Raw genomic sequence first — 18,934 nt, forward strand, 5'->3', positions numbered from 1 at the left:
GAGGAACCTCAACCATCCAAGACTCGAGGGGGCCTGCTCACAACTGCAAGAGATTGGCAGCTCCTGGTGGACATAAGCAGTTTTGATACCTAGATATCATTGCAGCTTCAACACTTTGGCTTGAGCTGGGAAGACCGGATGGATTTAGCCCAGGATTGGAAGAGGGCAAAGTACACTGATCTCATAGCTGAGTACTTTGAGTGGCAATTTTTTGCCTGAAGTGCTTTACAAATGCATTTGATTTGATTTGAATGCCGGAGGAATGGGTGGAGGGCCTGCGGCGAGCCAATTGAGGTGGACTGCAGGGGCTTTGCAGGAGGGTCCATACTCAGTGTCTTCAGGCTCCATGGTATTTGTGGGCTGCATAGGCGAAGAGCCATCAACAACATTTTGAGAACAGCTGAAAAGGCTTCACACTGGCTTTGGATGAGGAAGTGGAAGGTGTGGCATAGTGCGCTATCTGGAGACAAATTGGGGGATTGATCACCCCCGACTTGGTCGCCTGGGTAAGGGTGTCTGACTAAGACCCGAAACACCCAATGACCCTAGGAGTGTCACTTACAAGGTGTCCAGGTTGACCCATAAAATGTTATCAAATTATTGCCCAATAGTGTCAGAAGCAGATTTCTTTTCTCTAAGTTTCAGGCAAGAGTCCTTGTCTATGTCATAAAAGTGAGACCTTAGTGCAGGTCTTGCGGAAAAGATGTCATTACAGTATCACCCATTTTCTGCTTGTCTGCCTGTGCATCATTGAGCTTGGTGAACCTACATTGTGAATGCTCAAATCCTTTTTATTTTCAAGTTTCTCAAAAAGCCATCATGTCTTCAAACAACCACAAAAGCACCAAAAGGCAGAGGAAGATGCTTTTTATCGCCCACAAAGTTGGACTTCTTGACCCACATAACTTGCTCTGGAGCCACATGCTGGTCTATGGCACTTCCAAATGGCTAGGTTGCACGTTTCCAAGGCAGGAAGGTAAATGCCATTTTCCATAACATCTACATAAAGTGGATCGTGTCATCATAAAGTTGTGCAATAAAAAAAAGCAAGATTATATTTGAAATTATAATTTGATAATACAGAAATTATTTTTAAAGAAAAACTTTAAAAATTACAGTAGTTTGTTAAACAATCATTGAGCCTGTATATTGGGTTTGTTCTTGAGTAGTAAATGAATAAATAGAATAAATAAAAAGAAGAGCAGCTTCAGCGACAGACTTCTGTCACAGTCTTGTTCCACGGACTCCATCCGGGGAGTAAAAGCCCACATTAAACCACACCCACATTGCATATTACCCTATTTTCATTACAGTGTGTATTTTATGTAGCACTGTTTAAATGCTCTATATAAACACGTTACATTGGGTATTTATGTATTATATTCCTTTTACTTATTATTGTTTTATTGTCAACACAAGGATACTGCTGGAAGTGTAATTTTCCCTACGGGGATGAATAAAGTATCTATCTATCTAAATACAGTGCCGTGAAAAATTATTTGCCGCCTTCTTGATTTCTGTGTTTTTTGCATATTTATCACTCACTAAGGTTTCTAATCATTGACTTGTTGGTGTTTCGGATTGTTGTCTTGCTGCATGATCCAAGAACGCGTGAGTTTGAGGGCACCAACTGATGGCCGTACGTTCCCCTTCTGAATCTTCTGGTAAACACTGTCATTTATTATTCCCGTCAACCACAGCAAAGCAGCCCCAGACCATCACACTGCCACTTTCCAAAAAAGTTTAATTTTTGACTCATCAGTCCACCGAATGTTTCTCAAAGTATTAGGGTTAATCAAAATGCTTTTTGGCAAATGTGTAATGACCCTTTGTGTTCTTTTGTGACAACACCTGGGAACGCTTCCATGGATGCAATTTTTAGCCAGATTCTTTCTTACAGTGGAGTCATGAACACTGACCATGACTGGGCTTCTTTTGTGTCTCAGGACCAGGACAACTTGGTGTGGTTGACAGAATAATGAATTCTGGAGTTTACCAGAAGATCCTGAAAGAAAACGTCCGGCAGTCAATCCGTACCCTTAAACTCAAGCACTCTTGGATCATGCAGCAAGACAACAATCTGAAATCCATCAACAGGTCCACCTCTGAATTGGGAACCTACAACAAAATACGGCCATGGCAACAAATACAAACCCAGCTGGGAAAAAACAATGTGCTAGGCAGCTAGCCGACTGCTAATGAGGCTAACCTGGACTAAACAAAACTGAAAGCCTCTGGCAGCCGGACGCTAACGGGGAACTATCTAGACAATATTATACCAACTGCAAGACAGGCCAAATGCAAAGAAGGAATGCGTGCTGTAACAACGGCAGGTAACCTTACCTCAAGCAGCTTTTGGAAGTCAGAGCATGCAACTTGGACAAAACATTCACAAAGTCCTTGCTTTGTGTTTAGGGTCGCTGATTACTACAATTGCCGCCTGTTTTTCAATGGGACCCACCAATGTTATGATCTTTGTTGTCATCCGGTGACGTCATAGCTCTTAGGGGATATGAGGAATATGGGACGAAACACTCAATGCTCTGTGCCTGATTGGAAATAAAAATGTTCTTTTATAATCCCTTTAAACAGGCAGTTCATAATATAAACCTCTCCAATATGGCAGATCTATTTTGCAAAGAAGAGTGGGCCAAAATTATTTCACATCATTGTTGAAGAGTTATTACCAATCATCATAAATGTTTGATTTTTGTAAAGGCTGCCAAAGGTGGCCCTACTCGTTTGGGTTCAGAGGGTAGTTCCTTTTTCACATCGGGCCAGATAGGTTTGGATTTATTTGCACCTTGACAAATGGAATAAACAGTTCAAAACTGTGTTTTGTATGTCCTTGGGTTTTCTGAGTGATACTGAAATTGGTTTGATGATCTGAAACCTTTGTGAGTGATATACAAAAAAACACAGAAATCAGGAAGTAAATACTTCTTCACGGCCCTGTATATAAATAAACTGTGTGTTTTGACTATTGTAGGACAGTTTTGAAATGCAACTCCCGCGAAAGACTGAATATTACTGAACTTGAATTCCAACTCCTGCGGCATGAGGCCACTTCCAGACAGTGTGAGCGTCATCTCGGTCAGGATCTCTTGGATGGGGTTCATGAAGACCACCTCCCCTGATGCCCATTGGTACTGCTGGACATATCCGGAAATCTGACACGAAGAAATGAATTGAATGAATACCTACACACTAGAGATGGGCGATAGTCTAAGTTTGGTTTCGATCTGATTTAAGTAAAGTCACGGTTAGGGTGGAGCTTATATGACCAATATTTTTTTTATTTCTTTTATTCTTTTATCTTACTCCACAAAAATGTTCCACTTCCACCAAAAACTAATCAGCATAAGTTTTAGTCTTGTAATTTGATATTTACAGGTAGCTCAATCACTGCATACATTTGGATTAGCTCCCTTTAAGCCGGTTACACACACAAAATAATGATGGCTTAGGTACATAATACAAACAATAAGAAAATAACAGTCCTTTATTAGTCTCTTTACGGCTGTCAGGAAAAGTTTTGTGGTGTTTTTCAGCAATTTGCAGCACATGCTGCAGATCAGTTTCATCTTCTGTGATATGACCACAGTATTCCTGAATCAGCGCTACACCTCGTTCTGCAAGATCATTGACCACACTGACTACCTGAACAGTTTCCAAACCTTGTTTAAAGTCATCCTGTGATTCACATTCCTGTGGTTCAACATCATGATAGCCAACAGGAAGGTTAATGATTTGCTAGATTGAGAGGACACAAACTTCTAGACAATTGATAGTAGATTTTGTAAGGTTTATTGTTTTATATTCTTTAACAATTATCCATTACCACCTGCAATATGGATGAACATTGATTTAGAAAGTCTCGCCATTATGTTCCTTGACTATTCATGTAGATGTTATATCAAACTGTATCACGGTGTGACAAATTTATTTTGTGCAAGCTGTGACCAGAAACATTATGCAAGTGAGAAATGTTTGAATGTACTGAATATTTACCTGATGCTGATCTTTGAATGTCAATCACTTCTTGGAAGACAAGGAAGGTCCGCTGGCATTGTCTTCAAAAGTAGGTCAAGGGAAATTATACTAGAGGAATTAGACTGATCTCACTGAGCAATGACTTGTGGGTAATAATTGTTTGAGATATAAACAATAAGCACATCTGTGGCTTATCCCAGCATCTCGAGAACTCCCATTTAAGAAAACTGATAGAAAACACCAAACTTCTCAGCAATTGAGCTACCTCTAAAATGTATTTTATTTAGACCAAACTGCACAGCGATTGTTCTTTTGTGTAATGGAACACAATGAGGGCGTAAGAAAGTGACTTTTTGCAACTTTTAAAATAAGCTCCACCCATAATTACGGTAGTATAGATCAATACTTACCAGATATTTTTAGCTAAGAAACGTCATTATCATTGATTAATTGAACCAACGGGTGAGGGGACAGGTCCACATAGTGAAACTGAGCACGTACTTGGATCGGGTCGATACTATTCTCCTGGGATCAAGACTGTTTTATCATTTTACCGAGCGCAATTATAATGCTGTTCGTGAATTTGATGACTATATAAATTGGATCTTTTTTTTTTACTCTTTATTTGAACTGTAGACTATTTTTAAAATATTGCCCAATGGAAATTTATTTGTCTAGTTGACATTGTTATACAGTATTTGTATTTTTGTTCTATTGCTGATTGTTTTTGTCCTAATACAGTTGTAATAGAACTATTTCTAGTCATTTTTTATGCTGTTAAAAGGAGCAGTGTTTATCATTTGACCAGGCGATCTTGCTGTATTGTTTAGTGCAACAAAAAACAATTGCTAAAAAGCACAAGGAAGAATACAAACTACAAAGACTCAAAGTGACGAAAATATACAATGTTTCATCTAATGTTTGTGACAAGCCTTTTTGAGGTTTTTGGGTACCCGTAGCAGAAAGATGGCTGACAATGGTGTCAGCTAATTAAGGTGATGTTAAGTCAAATAAATGCAAAATTCCTACCCTGAGAGTATTTTGAAAAAATTCCCGTTTATGACGGTTCTTGTATTTTTGCTTATAACTTAAACCAATCGAGATTTTTATTTAACGAATTAGTTCATACGTTTTTTTAACCACTAGGTTGGTTGGTTGATTGGATCCCTTAACCACTAGGGTCGTAGTGTACTTTATTAAATGAACTGAACATTTCAAAAATGCATTTTGTATTTGTTTGTGTTGTCTCTGTGTGAAATTTATACCTGTCAACTTGTACGGTTTTGCCGTACAAAGTACGTTTTTTATGCATTTTAAGACGAGTACGTTGTACAAGGAAATCTGTACGGAAAAACGCAAATTTGTCAATGATGGGTACCATCCGGTATTCACCGACTATCACAAAACGAAAATCAAGTCAAAGGAGTTTTCCGCAGAAGCCTCTATCTCGGTATCGTTTATTTTCGTTGCAAACGAAGCAAGCGGTTTGATGCTACTGTGCTCAAGCGTCTGCCGCCTGGGGATTTCCTATCATGCATCATTCCGAAAAATAAATAAAATATGGTGTACGATTATTTTGATTTTGTACGAGAAAATACGACAGTTTGTACGGGCATGGAGCCGTGGAGGTTGACAGGTATAGAAATTGGAACCCGAAACCTTTGTGTATGAAAACACAGAAATCAAGCAAGAGGCAAATACTTTTTCATGGCACTTTAGAGAGTGGACTGCTCCATCTACATTCAGAAGCGGTGCTTTGAGAAAATTGGTCGAGGAGTAAAGTTTTGATCCAAGTACAATAGTATCAATTTGATCCAACTACTTTCTTAGTATAGATTGTATTGATACAGGGAGTGCAGAATTATTAGGCAAATGAGTATTTTGACCACATCATCCTCTTTATGCATGTTGTCTTACTCCAAGCTGTATAGGCTCGAAAGCCTACTACCAATTAAGCATATCAGGTGATGTGCATCTCTGTAATGAGAAGGGGTGTGGTCTAATGACATCAACACCCTATATGTAGTTGGATTAATCCGCTCACCTCTACTACACATCCCTACATAATGGGATAAAAAAGACAATTTGGGTTACTTACAGTGACGACAACAGCAGGGTCAGGCAGTACCACATCATCTTCCGCAAGGTAGGTTTTGTCAGGGTGCAGCTTGTCCATCACAATGGCCGACACCTTTAAACTGTCAGCGTAGACCATGTGCTTGTAGTAGAGACGTACAGGGATTGTGACAGGCAACGACATATCTGCAGAAATTCCCACCACAAAAAAAAAAAGTACTGCTCAGTGTGTCATCAGAAAACCGCTAAAGTATGCCCCTCAAATTTTACTTTGTGTTTAGGGTTGTTGCCCTGTTTGAAGGTGAACCTGTGCCCCGTTCTCGGGTCTCTTGCAGACTCTGACAGATTTTCTGCCAGAATTGCCCTGTTTTTGGCTCAAATTATCTTATCAACTTTAACGATCTTCCCAGTCGCAGCTGAAGAAAAGCAACCCCATAGCATGATGCTGCCACCACCCGGTTTGATAGTGGGGATAGTGTTTTCAGGGTCATGAGTAATGATATTCTTACGGAAAGCATAACGCATTTAATTTTGGTCATATCTGACCAAAGAACCTTGTTATTTGTGTCTCCCATGTGGCTTTTTGAAAACGCCACAGGCTTTTTGATGGTATTCTTTCAGGACCCTTCCTTTTGTCTTTTCACTTTTCCATGCAGAATACGGCCAATAGTTGTCTTATGCACAGATTGTCCCACCCCAGCTTTGGATGAATATAGGTCATACAATGTGATAATGGGCCTCTTGGTTGCTACTTTGATTCGTTTTCTCCTTTTTGGGCCAACAGTTTTGATTGAAAGCCAGGTCTTGGTAGGTTTTTCAATGGTTTTATGCTCCCTCCATTTTGATATTATTGCTTGCACAGGTTTTCGGTAGATGTATAGACATTGTGAAATCTTCTTGTATTCCATTCCTGCTTTCAGCATTCCCGGGGCAATACTTTTGCGAGGCATTGTAAGGTGAAGAAGATAAGTATTTGAACACCCTGCTATTTTGCTATTTCTCCCACTTAGAAATCATGGAGGGGTCTCAAACTTTCATTGATGGTGCATGTCCACTGTGAGAAGATAAACTAAAAAGAAAAAAACAGAAATTATTATGCATGATTTTTTAATGATTTATTTGTGTGATATAGCTGCACATAAGTATTTGAACACCTGAGAAAATGAATGTTGATATTTGGGTACAGTAGCCTTTGTTTGCTATTCCAGAGGTCAAACGTTTCCTGTAGTCTTTCACCAGGTTTGCACACACTGCAGGAGGGATCTTGGCCCACTCTTCCACACAGGTCTTATCTAGATCAGTCAGGTTTCTAGGCTGTCGCTGAAAAACACAGAGTTTGAGCTTCCTCCAATGATTTCTGATTAGGTTCAGGTCTGGAGACTGGCTGGGCTATGCTAGAACCTTGATATGCTTCTTACAGAGCCACTCCTTGGTTTTCCTGGCTGTGTGCTTCGGGTCGTTGTCGTGTTGGAAGACCCAGCCACGACCCATCTTCAATGCTCTGACTGAGGGAAGGAGGTTGTTCCCCAAAATCTCACAATACACGGCCCCAGTCATCCTCTCTTTAATGCAGTGCACTCGTCCTGTCCCATGTGGAGAAAAAAAGCACCCCCATGCTTCACAGTAGGGATGGTGATCTTCGGCTTGTACTCTTCATTCTTCTTCTTTCAAACGCGCTTAGTGGAATTATGACTAAAAAGTTCAATTTTGGTCTCATCTGACCACAAAACGTTCTACCATGAATCCTCTGTATCATCCAAATGGTCATATGCAAACTTAAGACGGGCCATGACATGTGGTGGTTTGAGCAGGGGAACCTTTCGTGCCATGCATGATTTCAAATCATGGCGTCTTAGTGTATTACCTACAGTAACCTACGATGGTCCCAGCTCTTTTCAGGTCATTGACAAACTCCTGTCGTGTAGTTCCTTGTTGATTCCTCACCTTTCTTAGAATCATTGAGACCCTACGAAGTGATATCTTGCATGGGGCTCCACTCTGATTGAGATTGACTGTCATGTTTAGTTTCTTCCATTTTCTAATGATTACTCCAACAGTGGACCTTTTTTCACCAAGCTGCTTGGCAATAGCTCCGTAGCCCTTTCCAGCCTTGTGGAGGTGTACAATTTTGTCTCTGGTGTCCTTGGACAGCTCTGTGGTCTTCGCCATGTTACAAGTTAAAGTCTTACTGATTGTATGGGGTGGAAGGGTGTCTTTATGCAGCTAACGACCTAAAACAGGTGCATCTGATTCAGGATGGTACATGGGGTGCAGGTGGACTTCTAATGGGTGGACTTCTAATGGGCTGACTAACAGGTCATTCAGACTTATCTAGAGAAGATCTGTGTGGAGGAGTGGGCCAAGGCCCTCCTGCAGTGTGTGCAAACCCGGTGAAAAACTACAGGAACCGTTTGACCTCTGTAATAGCAAACAAAGGCTACTGTACCAAATATTAACAATAATTTTCTCAGATGTTCAAATACTTATTTGCATCAATATCACACAAATAAATTGTTAAAAAAATCATGTACCGTATTTTCCGCACTATAAGGCGCACCGGGTTATAGGGCGCACCCCGAAAAAATGGTTTTTGGTCCTATTTTTGACATACACAAGACGCACCGGATTATAAAGCGCTACAATGGGAACGTCGACAAAACAGTCAGATAGTTCAGTCAAACTTATTATCCCCTTAACATTCCGAAAGCTTGCAAAGACGCAAATACGTGTTGAGAACACGTGCGGATGCGGTGTCCGTACGATGTCACTCAAATGCATCGTTCCATCATTCGGAAGGTTAAAGTCTTGGGATTCAAGAAATGCCAACCATTCCTTAGTTTCTATTTTCTTTTTCGCTCGCAACTTTACTGTATATATGACAATAAACACTTGGAATTGAGTTTAATTTAAAAATAGATACTCCATTCCATCCATTATCTGCACCGCTTATCACAGAAACATCGAGTTCAGTCTGAAACAAGATACAGGGATATAATATATATAGCCAGAGTAGCTCACCGAAGTCGTTGTGTTCATAATAATGTGCAGCCGTGGTCCTATTATATCCGTGAGTTTAGTAAATCCAGGAGAATAAAATATTTACAAATACAAAATAGTAAAAAAATGCTTTCTGTATGCCGTCAGCCACGTGCTATACGCATTCATCTTTTTCGGCCAATTGCAGGCTTTGTTTTGCCGTCCAAGCCAATGCCAGCCTGTAAATGATAAAAAGGATCTGCCCCTTGACCTCCGAATAACTTTAGCCAATAGTGATCGATTCAACTGATGATTGACACGTCTTTTTCGGCCAATTGCAGGCTTTGTTTTGTCGTTCAAGCCAATGCCAGCCTGTAAATGATAAAAAGGATCCTCCCCTTGACCTCCGAATAACTTTAGCCAATAGTGATCCATTCAAATGATGATTGACACATTGGTTAGCCAATGAAACGCCGGTAAATAAATCCCAGCATACACCGCGGACTACTTGGCGTTCGGGGGAAAATCTAGTCGGCGGCTGCAAGTTAGTTGCAAGACTTTGCGAATTAATTTTGTTCCATAAATAAGGCGCACTGTATTATAAGGCGCATGGTCAGCTTTTGAAAAAAATAAAGGCTTTTAGGTGCGCCTTATAGTGCGGAAAATACGGTACTTATTTTCTTCACTGTATATATAATTAAGAACATCGCCAATATGAGGAATGATGTGAAGCAAAATGACAAATGCCGTGTGGTAGAGCACATGTCTCCAATTTGCTAGGAAATACAGTTCACAGCCTCCCTACTTCCTTTTTTATCTACCTCTTAGCAGTAATTCTAAGTGCAGTATCTTTTATTGTGTAATTTTTAATTTTTTCATTTTAATATACAAAATATTGTGATGTCTTGTTAAATTTTGACTAACCTGTTGCATGCTTTGGATTTGAACATGAGAACTTGTATTAGGGATTGATTGTTTTTTTTCAGGGCTGATACCAAGACCAATTTTTAGCATTAAGAGGAGGCCAATAACCTATATTTAGAGCCGATATTCAGTTGCTGTATTTTTAAAATTGGCTTAAAGGGACAGTGTGTAATATTTAGTGCCTCCTAGTTGTCGAATAAAAATGTTCTTTCAGTAAAAAGAAAAACATTGATTTAATTACGAAGCAAAAGTACATGAACTATCATACCAATTTTAATTTTCATAAAAAATCATAGGTCGAGAAATTTGAGTTTCTTCTAAAAAATTGGCATCCTATGTGGAAGTTGATGCCATGTTAGTCTGAGGTCGCACTGCTACGGGTGCCCAAAGCACCAAAAAATGCTATGTGGCTTGAATTTTCCGCGAAGCCCGCGATTCGTGTGAGACTTCGCTATTAGATTTGGAATTTCAATCTGAAAGTCCCGAAAAAAATCTCAAAAGGACGACCATACATATTCCCACCCCTCCCTAACGAAAAGCGGCCCGATAAAAAACAGTGCAACAGTACAACGATTTATCTTGGGGCTGTTTCCAAGATGGATAGATTTCAGGGGAAAACTACAGATGAAAAGTGACGCTTCTCCAGCTATTTACTTGACCGGTAAGAGGACTTTGTGTTTTGAAGAAAAGATTATGCCACTTTGTGTAATTCCGCTGTAATGCCCAAGTATCTCGTCCTCTCCCTCTACCGCCCCTTCGTCTTGCTCTGCCTCTTCCCTCACCTTTTTGGCTTGGTGTTTCAAAACTCTACACAAAATTATGTAGTGGGTTATTTTCTTTAGCGTATTCAAATTGCATGTACAAATGTGAAGGTAGATATTAACATTAGCACCAGTAGTATTGACGGTGGCCATACAATATTGTCTTGCAATGCGTCATTACGCGATCTATAAACAAGTCTGAAAGTATAGCAGATGAATGTAAATGGCCTGCATTTAAGCGCTTTACAACGTGCCTTACACTTGCCCTTTTAAACACACTAACTAACCAATAGCAGCGTCAGCCATGCAAGGCAACTTCCTGCTCATTGGGGATTCAGTGTCTTGCCCAGGGACACTTCGACATATTACACGGAGGCGCCGAGAATCGAATCTGCGACCACTTGATCCCAAGATGAGCGCTTTACCTCCTAAACTACTACTGCCCCCAAAGTATATTAGTCGGCCTTTGTATGAAAAAATGACAACCAAATTATCAAAAAGATGTAACTGATTTACGTCATCACTTGAGGGAATGATAGAAGTTGTTAGAGAGGAAATCTTGATTGCGTGCTGGAAAGGTGTCAACAATGGCCAGGTACATTAGCGGAACGCATCGTGCCGTTTGTCCACCTAGAGTTTCCACGGTGCTGGCACTGCCCCTCTCTTGCACCGGATAACCCTAACCCAACTAGACCACTAGGGGGCACTAAATATTACATACTGTCCCTTTAATGGCTTAAGAAATTATTAATAATGCAAAAAGTGACAAATATTTGTCATGAAATGAGTAGCTCTCTGAAAAATCTTACAGTAGATTAATTAGAATTTCAACACAACTAATTTAACTAATTTTTCACTTAAACCAAAAACTAACAGTGCAAGAAATAAGGTTTCATGTAAAGGTACATAAAGACATCAATTGCGACCTGATTTCCTTTTTTTCTTAAGTTAAATGAAAATGATAGTAACACCAACATGACATAAATTACCTTAAAACAAGAAGTGCATAAAAATTCCAACAGAGCTTGGAAATTGAAAAATGATAAGAGCTAACAAATCAGTCTCCACCTAAATGTGCTTCCCTAAAAATACTATTTCTACACACACTTTTCTACCACAGACTTTTAAAAATCTCAATATTATTCGCGATCTCTTTTCACAGGCATGTTGAAATGAGTTAGAAAAGATGCTGCTCTAAAAGTATTCTTCCTGCTTCAGTGGCTTTGCCCTTGTTTGATTATCCAATCGGAAAGCGCTGGGTGGGTAGCGACCAAGGATAGAGGAGCAGGAGAGAGGGAGAGGGAGCCTCAGCTGCATCGGAACCTTGCTTAACCTCTCTCCTGCATCTCTAACCCAGTTTGTAATTTGTATTTAATTGTCCCATTGGATAAATAAAAATGACAATACCTACATTTGTCAAATTCCCAAATATCAATGCCGATAATCAGCCCGCCCAATAATCGTTCCGCCTTTAACTCGTATTTACTAAAAAAACAGGGTATTTTTGTTTTTTTTTTGGTTCTTTCTCATTTTACCTCGGAAGGGGTACAGAGTCTCTTCCTTAATTTCAGATAGGATTTTTGCGACAAAGGTGCTGTTGTACTGCAAGGCCTCCACGTTGATGTGGATCTTGAGCTTCCTTTCCTTTCTGCTGTCACTGTTCATCCTAAGCCTCAGCTGCAGGTCCTTGCCGTACTCAGGGACAGAAACCTACACGCAACATAACTTTTCATTACACAATGCACAGTACAAATAAACATTCCAAAACTATTCCGTGTTTTGCATTTTTTGTGGTAGGTAGTGTTAGGTTTTTGAAGGGGTGGACCGAAATGCTGGGGAAGCAGGAACTGAGTCAAGTCAAGTCAAGTCAAATTTTTTTATATAGCCTTCAATCACAAAAATGTCTCAAAGAACTGCACAGGATTACAATGACACAATTACCTGATCTTAAACCAACATGGGGGCAAGGAACAACTCAAAACCTCAGCGTGAGGAAAAAGAGAAACCTTGAGAAGGGACCTCACAAGTGGTATCCCCCTCCCAGGATGACCAGGGTGAATTACATTTAGTTTACAGTACACAAACATGGTAAACACTAGGAAACATGTTGAAAATTTGTCCGGAAAATGCATGACAGCAGCGACGCCCCCAGCCTGTAAACTAGTCCAGAAAGTCTATGATGGCCACGACGCAGCTTCCCATCTCTGCCAGCTGGTCCATGCAGGCGTTCACATGCTTCAGGTCAAACTCTGGTCCGCTGACTCATCTCAAATCGTCCTTCTCCTTCGTATCACCACCAGGCAGGCAGTCGGAAAAAGACAGGACAATACAGAATATGAGGTGAGCATCAATCATAAGCTTTGGAATACAAGTGTGTCTTAAGCCTTGATTTAAAAACTTCCATTGAGGTTGCAGATCTTATCTCCAGAGGCTGGGCATTCCATAGAAGGGGTTCTCAAAATAAGGGATGGTATTTAATCGAAAAAAATGAGGTAAAAAGTAATAAACAAACAAAGGATAAAAAACAAATCACATCTCCAAACAAAATCAAACCTGGCAATGCCCAAACCTGAGACAAAGACCAAAATGGAAATGGAGATGCAAGAAACAAAGTAACAAACAAGCACGGGGGTCACAAAACTACAAACAAACTGTTGAAACAAGAAAATAAAAACAAAAAACAAACAAACCTGGCGCAGCAGTGGAAATGCAATGAACAAATTTACAAACAAAACAACAACAAAAGTATGATGCATTCACGTATGGTACGTGATCGTCTCTAACATTTGATACACAACTACACTTTGTATCCCCAGTGATTGGAGATTATCGATAAGCACCTGGGATCCAAAACTACAACAAAAAAAGGTAAAGCACTTACTTGTATATGTATACTCGAGAGGTTGTAGGTTTGATCCCCGGCTCCTTCGGGTTAAATGTCGAGGTATCTTTTGGCAAGACACTGAACCCCTAATACCCCCGATAAGCCGGTAGCACTTGGCATAGCTGATTGCTATCAGTGTGTGATTGTGTGTGTGAATGGGTAAAGTGTGAAGTGTATTGAAAATTACCTTGGAGGTAATAACTCCCCCTGATTAACGTTGGTGGTGCACAATAGGCGGGCCTTAAAATACCAAGGACGCGGCAGCCTCCTGCAGCCATGTTGAAGACTAGTCGACATAGGCTCCGCATCCCCGTGGTAAGGAATCGTTTTGCAGCAGCTCAAACAATTGGCTATAGGAGTAAGAACCGCAAAGACTAGTTTGAGCTCGGTGAGCGGTACAGAAGGTTACCTTAATTATGCAGAATAAGTGGTGGTCAAAGAGGGCACAGGAAATCCAGTCCTTTGCTTATAACAACGACATGCATAACTTTTGTAACGCTGTTAAGACCATCTATGGCCCAACAAGTCAGTGCATTACTCCCCTGAAAGCGGCACATGGTTTAACAATCCTGAAGAACCAGCCTACTATAATTCTGGGATGTGCTCAGCACTTTAACACCCTGCTTAACCAGAACTCTGATGTAGACATCACTACCCTTGATGACCTGCTAATATTCCCACCGATACGAGTCCAATCCTTCAAGTACCTTGGAACCATCCATTCTAAAGACAACAGTTGGACAGGGAGGTCAAGAAGAGTGTTAAACAAGCATCATCTTAGTTTAGGAGGCTTCGACCAAAGACCAGCTGAAGACAGCGATAAGGAAGTGTAGGGTTAGACCTGAGGCCCTAGAGGATGTTGCTGCTGCTGCTGCTGCTAGATCGCTTTAAGTCGTCTAAAGATGATCTTTAGGAACGACATAGAACGCTTCGGTCGTGCTACGAGTTCCGCGAATTCGGATCCATCTGCCCATCGTTGACGGTCCGCGATGAAGGCGGGGCAATCGACCCATAGGTGTTCGGCCGATTCCTCACTCTCCCCACAAAGTCGACAGATGTCGGTGGCCGACTTGCGGAGGAGGAATTGCCAGCGTCGGAGCAGCGGATGGTGGCCGCTCCGAAAGCGGATGAGGTCTGTGCGTTCAGCTTTGGGCAGGGATTGTTCCTCTGTTAGGTTTTGTAGCACATTCAGGAATGAGCTGAGGCGAGGATGGCTGGGAGCAGTAGGTATGTAGCTACGTGTTATGAGAGCCCTCGTAGTGTGTTGGTCCAGCGGGTGGTTCGGTTGTGGGAGGCTGGAGCCTAGGGAGGCCTCTGCATCGGCTTGTTCATTGCCAGGCAGTCCGCAATGTCCTGGGATCCACAATAGCTGTATTCTTTTCCTCTGGGAGAGGGTCGCAATTAGATGCTGTAGATCGTAGATGTCTGCATCTGTCGAATGCGGGTTGCCTAATGCCTCGAGTAGTGAGCGCGAGTCACTGGCGACGGTAGCAGACGTCCAGGGGCGATCTGTAAGTTCGGTCAGCCATTTTATGGCTGCATGCAGGGCCGTCCTCTCGGCTTGGAACGGGCTAGCCCATTTACCAGTCGGTGAGTGCCATCGTCTGATGAGTTCATTCTCTGCAGTATATACCACTATTCCTGCTCCACCATTTTTATAGCCCTCCACAGCTGAACCATCAGTGTAGATGATTAAGTCTGATGTGGGTAAGTCTTTAAAGGCTTGGTTGGCTTTCGTAAGTTGCTGTTCCAGTGGATCCGATTTCTGGGTGTTGGTGAAACGGACCTCTAGTGGTTGGAACTGTAGCCAAGGCGGGGCTCGTCTAGTGGTGTTTAGCATCGGTGAGATTTGTAGGCGTTGCAGTTCGGGGATGACTTTTGATCGCCAATCTCCACGTTGTAGTCTCTGGTGTACTTTAGTTTCCAGTAGGTGTCGTCTGGGGTCTGAGTCAGGCAGGGCTTGCCATTTCTCTGCCATGAGCGTGCTAAGTTGGTCGAAACGGTATGTTATTGGGGGTACTTTGGCTTCATATCGGACGATGTCTGCAGGGGTCGAGTATAGTTGTCTTGTGATTGCCCTGACGGCATGTAATTGGGCAGCTTCCAGTTTATCTAAGCCTGACTGTGCCAACCATGGTGTCCAGGCTGGGGCGGCATATTCTGCTATGCTACGGACTAGCGCGAGGTATAGTGTGCGTAGGTCTTCGGGATACCAGCCCCAGGAGCTTCCACCTACCATTCGGAGGAGGTTTGATTTTCGTCTCATATTAAGTGTGACTTTTTGGGCGTGTGCCCCGAATGTGAGGCGTTGATCATACTGAACTCCCAGGAAAACTGCTTCCTTTGATGTCGGGATAGGAAGGCCATCGATGCGAATGTCAGGCTGCCAGTTTGTTTCGGCTGAGTGCAGAGTGAACAGTACCGATTGGCATTTGGCTGTATTAAGATGCAGTAGGGCGCTTTTGCTCCAGGTGACTATCTTCTCCACTTCCCCTTGAACCCTTTGTACTACTTCTTCTTTGCGACGGCCCCGACAGGCAATAGCCAGGTCGTCTGCGTAGGCGCTGACTAATGTGTTGGTGTCGAAGCGGCCTAGTAGGTCGTCGATGTAGATGAGGAGCGGTGATAGGACTGAACCTTGCGTTTTATTCTCGTACCACTCCCAGATCTGTCCTGTCGAAGTGTTTCATAACCGGTAATTGCAGGCGTTGGGTCTTCTAGGCCAAGTTTTGTTTCTTGTATAGCGGCTATGTCGATTTTGTGTCTGTATAGCAATTGGGTGAGTTCTATCAGCTTTGTTGCAAGGTAGTCGCAATTCCACTGAAGAATTTTCAGGCCTGTTTTCTTGATGAGGTTTGTTGGCTTCAAGACCGCTTGCGGGACTGGTGGGAGTGGGGTTGTGTACTTTGAAATATCTTCTTCCCTACATGTCTCACACTAGGGCGCTTTTGCTCCAGGTGACTACCTTCTCCACTTCCCCTTGAACTCTTTGTACTACTTCTTCTTTGCGACGACCCCGACAGGCAATAGCCAGGTCGTCTGCGTAGGCGCTGACTAATGTGTTAGTGTCGAAGCGGCCTAGTAGGTCGTCGATGTAGATGACGAAGAGGAGCGGTGATAGGACTGAACCTTGTGGTAGGCCTTCTTTGAAGCAGCGAGTGCGGCCGGTGGCTCCGTTAAGTCTGACCTTTGCAATACGATTTGTCAGCCAGGTAGAGACCCACTCGATGAAACGCCGGGGAAGGCCGAGGCGCAGCATCTTGTGTGTCAATTGTGTTCGGTTGACTGTGTCGTACGCCTTTGAAAAATCAAACAGTGTTAGGATAGTCCTCTCTCGGGCTTTCGATTGCATACCGTCGCTGATGAATTGTGACAGTCGTAGACATTAGTCTGTGGTGCATCGACCTTTACGGAAGCCTGCTTGCCATGGACTCAAAAGTTCTTGGTCTTTGAGCGTCCAGCTGAGGCGGTTTACAATCATGCGCCCCGTTAGTTTAGATAGAGAGGAGGTGAGGGCGATTGGTCGGTATGAGGACACATCTTTGGGGTCTTTACCCTTTTTAAGGAAGGGTACGATAGTTGCTCTTCGCCACGACTGTGGACACCAGCTCTCTATCCAACTATAATTGATGATGTTGAGGAGGACGGGCATGATTTCATTAGGTAGGTGTCGGAGATGATCGGGGGCCACTTCGTCTGGTCCTCCTGCTTTGCCTGCCTTTATCATTTTGATAGCTGATTGTAGCTCCGGGAGTGTAAAGGGTACTTCCGAAGCCTGCCTAGGTGTTCTTCGTAGGGCATTTAATTGTCTGCGGACCTGCTTTTTCATCGCCCTTATTTCTCTGTCCACACTGCGGGCACTGACCTTCGCATACTCTTGGATAAATGCAGAAGCTTTGGCAGAGTCCGAGGTGTACTCTTTGCCGTTGTATATGAGGGAGCGGTTTTCCGGACCACGTTGTGATCCGTTCAGACGTTTAACAAGGCCCCAAGCTTTGTTGGAGTCCTTTGAGAGGCTGATGTCTGCAAGATGTTTCTGCCAGACCGCTCTTTTCTCCCTCTTTGTTCTTTCTGCCACCTCCCTAGATTTGTCCAGCCAGGCTTTCCGGTTGACTTTCAGATTCCTGCGGAGTTTGTTGCGTTCTTTAATAAGTTCGCGTAGTTCGTTAGTCATCCACAGTCTATCCGTTTGGCGTTGAACTTTCATTGGGATAGCGGCTTTTGAGGCTCTTTTGATGCATTCAAGTAGTGAAACGAGTTGGGCCGTGGGTGAGGGTTCGTCCAGCAGTTGTTGTGAGCTTTCTCGTAGCATCGATGTGAAGAGTTCCCAGTTCGCCTTCTTGAAATTTGGTCGTACTGTATGGAGCTGTCGCGTGATGTTGATGGTTTGCGACCACTGGATGAGGATTGGGAGGTGATCCGAGCTGAGGGCATTGAGCGGCGACCAGGAGTAGAGTTCGGTCTCATCCAGCCGGACAATGGTGAGATCTGGTACGCTCTGGCCTTCGCCTTGCTGATATCTCACGAAGCGTGTTGCAGTCCCGTTGTTTAAGTAGACCAGCGAGTTCTCGTGCAACCATTCTTGCACATATTTGCCTCTTGCATCGATTTTGACGAACGGATCCCACTCCGGATGATGTGCGTTGAGGTCGGCACACAGTATGTCAGGGTTGTTCACTAGAAGGTTATCCAGTTCCCTCCCTAGGTTTGACTCATCGTGGTTGTGCTCTGATTTTACTGGCGGGAGATAGGCATTTGTAATGGTGATTTGGCGCTTTTTCCCCAATTTCACGGCTATAGACATGAATTCCAGCGAGGCAGGGGGGGTTTTATTGCCAACGGAGTATGGAAGATCTCTCTTCACGAAGAAAAGTAAGCCTCCGCTGCGTTTTATTCTCGTACCACTCCCAGATCTGTCCTGTCGAAGTGTTTCATAACCGGTAATTGCAGGCGTTGGGTCTTCTAGGCCAAGTTTTGTTTCTTGTATAGCGGCTATGTCGATTTTGTGTCTGTATAGCAATTGGGTGAGTTCTATAAGCTTTGTTGCAAGGTAGTCGCAATTCCACTGAAGAATTTTCAGGCCTGTTTTCTTGATGAGGTTTGTTGGCTTCAGGACCGCTTGCGGGACTGGTGGGAGTGGGGTCGTGTACTTTGAAATATCTTCTTCCCTACATGTCTCACACTTCCATCTGCCTGCATCCCTGAGTTTTTGTAGGGCCGTCCTCGTCTCTTTGGCGCATTGAAGACGGAAGCGCCGATTGCATCCCATACAGATAAGTGGGCGGGTCGCATGGCGGAGGGGCGCACTACACGTGGGGCA

The 18,934-nt window shown here is 42.9% G+C and overlaps 1 protein-coding gene across 3 annotated transcripts in view; it reads right to left on the bottom strand.

The window, feature by feature from the left end:
- The window catches only part of tgm8 (transglutaminase 8), an 85,636-nt gene that overhangs the window by 9,959 nt on the left and 56,743 nt on the right, over positions 1–18,934 (bottom strand). For all 3 annotated transcript variants that reach the window (XM_088337438.1, XM_088337437.1, XM_088337439.1), the window contains exons 12-14: positions 12,266–12,440; positions 6,092–6,255; positions 3,037–3,170 (exon numbers count right to left, since the gene is read on the bottom strand). In XM_088337438.1, coding sequence (XP_088193564.1) covers positions 3,037–3,170; positions 6,092–6,255; positions 12,266–12,440 — 473 coding nt within the window. The remainder of the gene's footprint in view (positions 1–3,036; positions 3,171–6,091; positions 6,256–12,265; positions 12,441–18,934) is intronic.

This window comes from Urocampus carinirostris, chromosome 6 (assembly GCF_059441175.1).
Source record: "Urocampus carinirostris isolate Australia breed hairy pipefish chromosome 6, RoL_Ucar_1.0, whole genome shotgun sequence".
NCBI lineage: Eukaryota > Metazoa > Chordata > Actinopteri > Syngnathiformes > Syngnathidae > Urocampus > Urocampus carinirostris.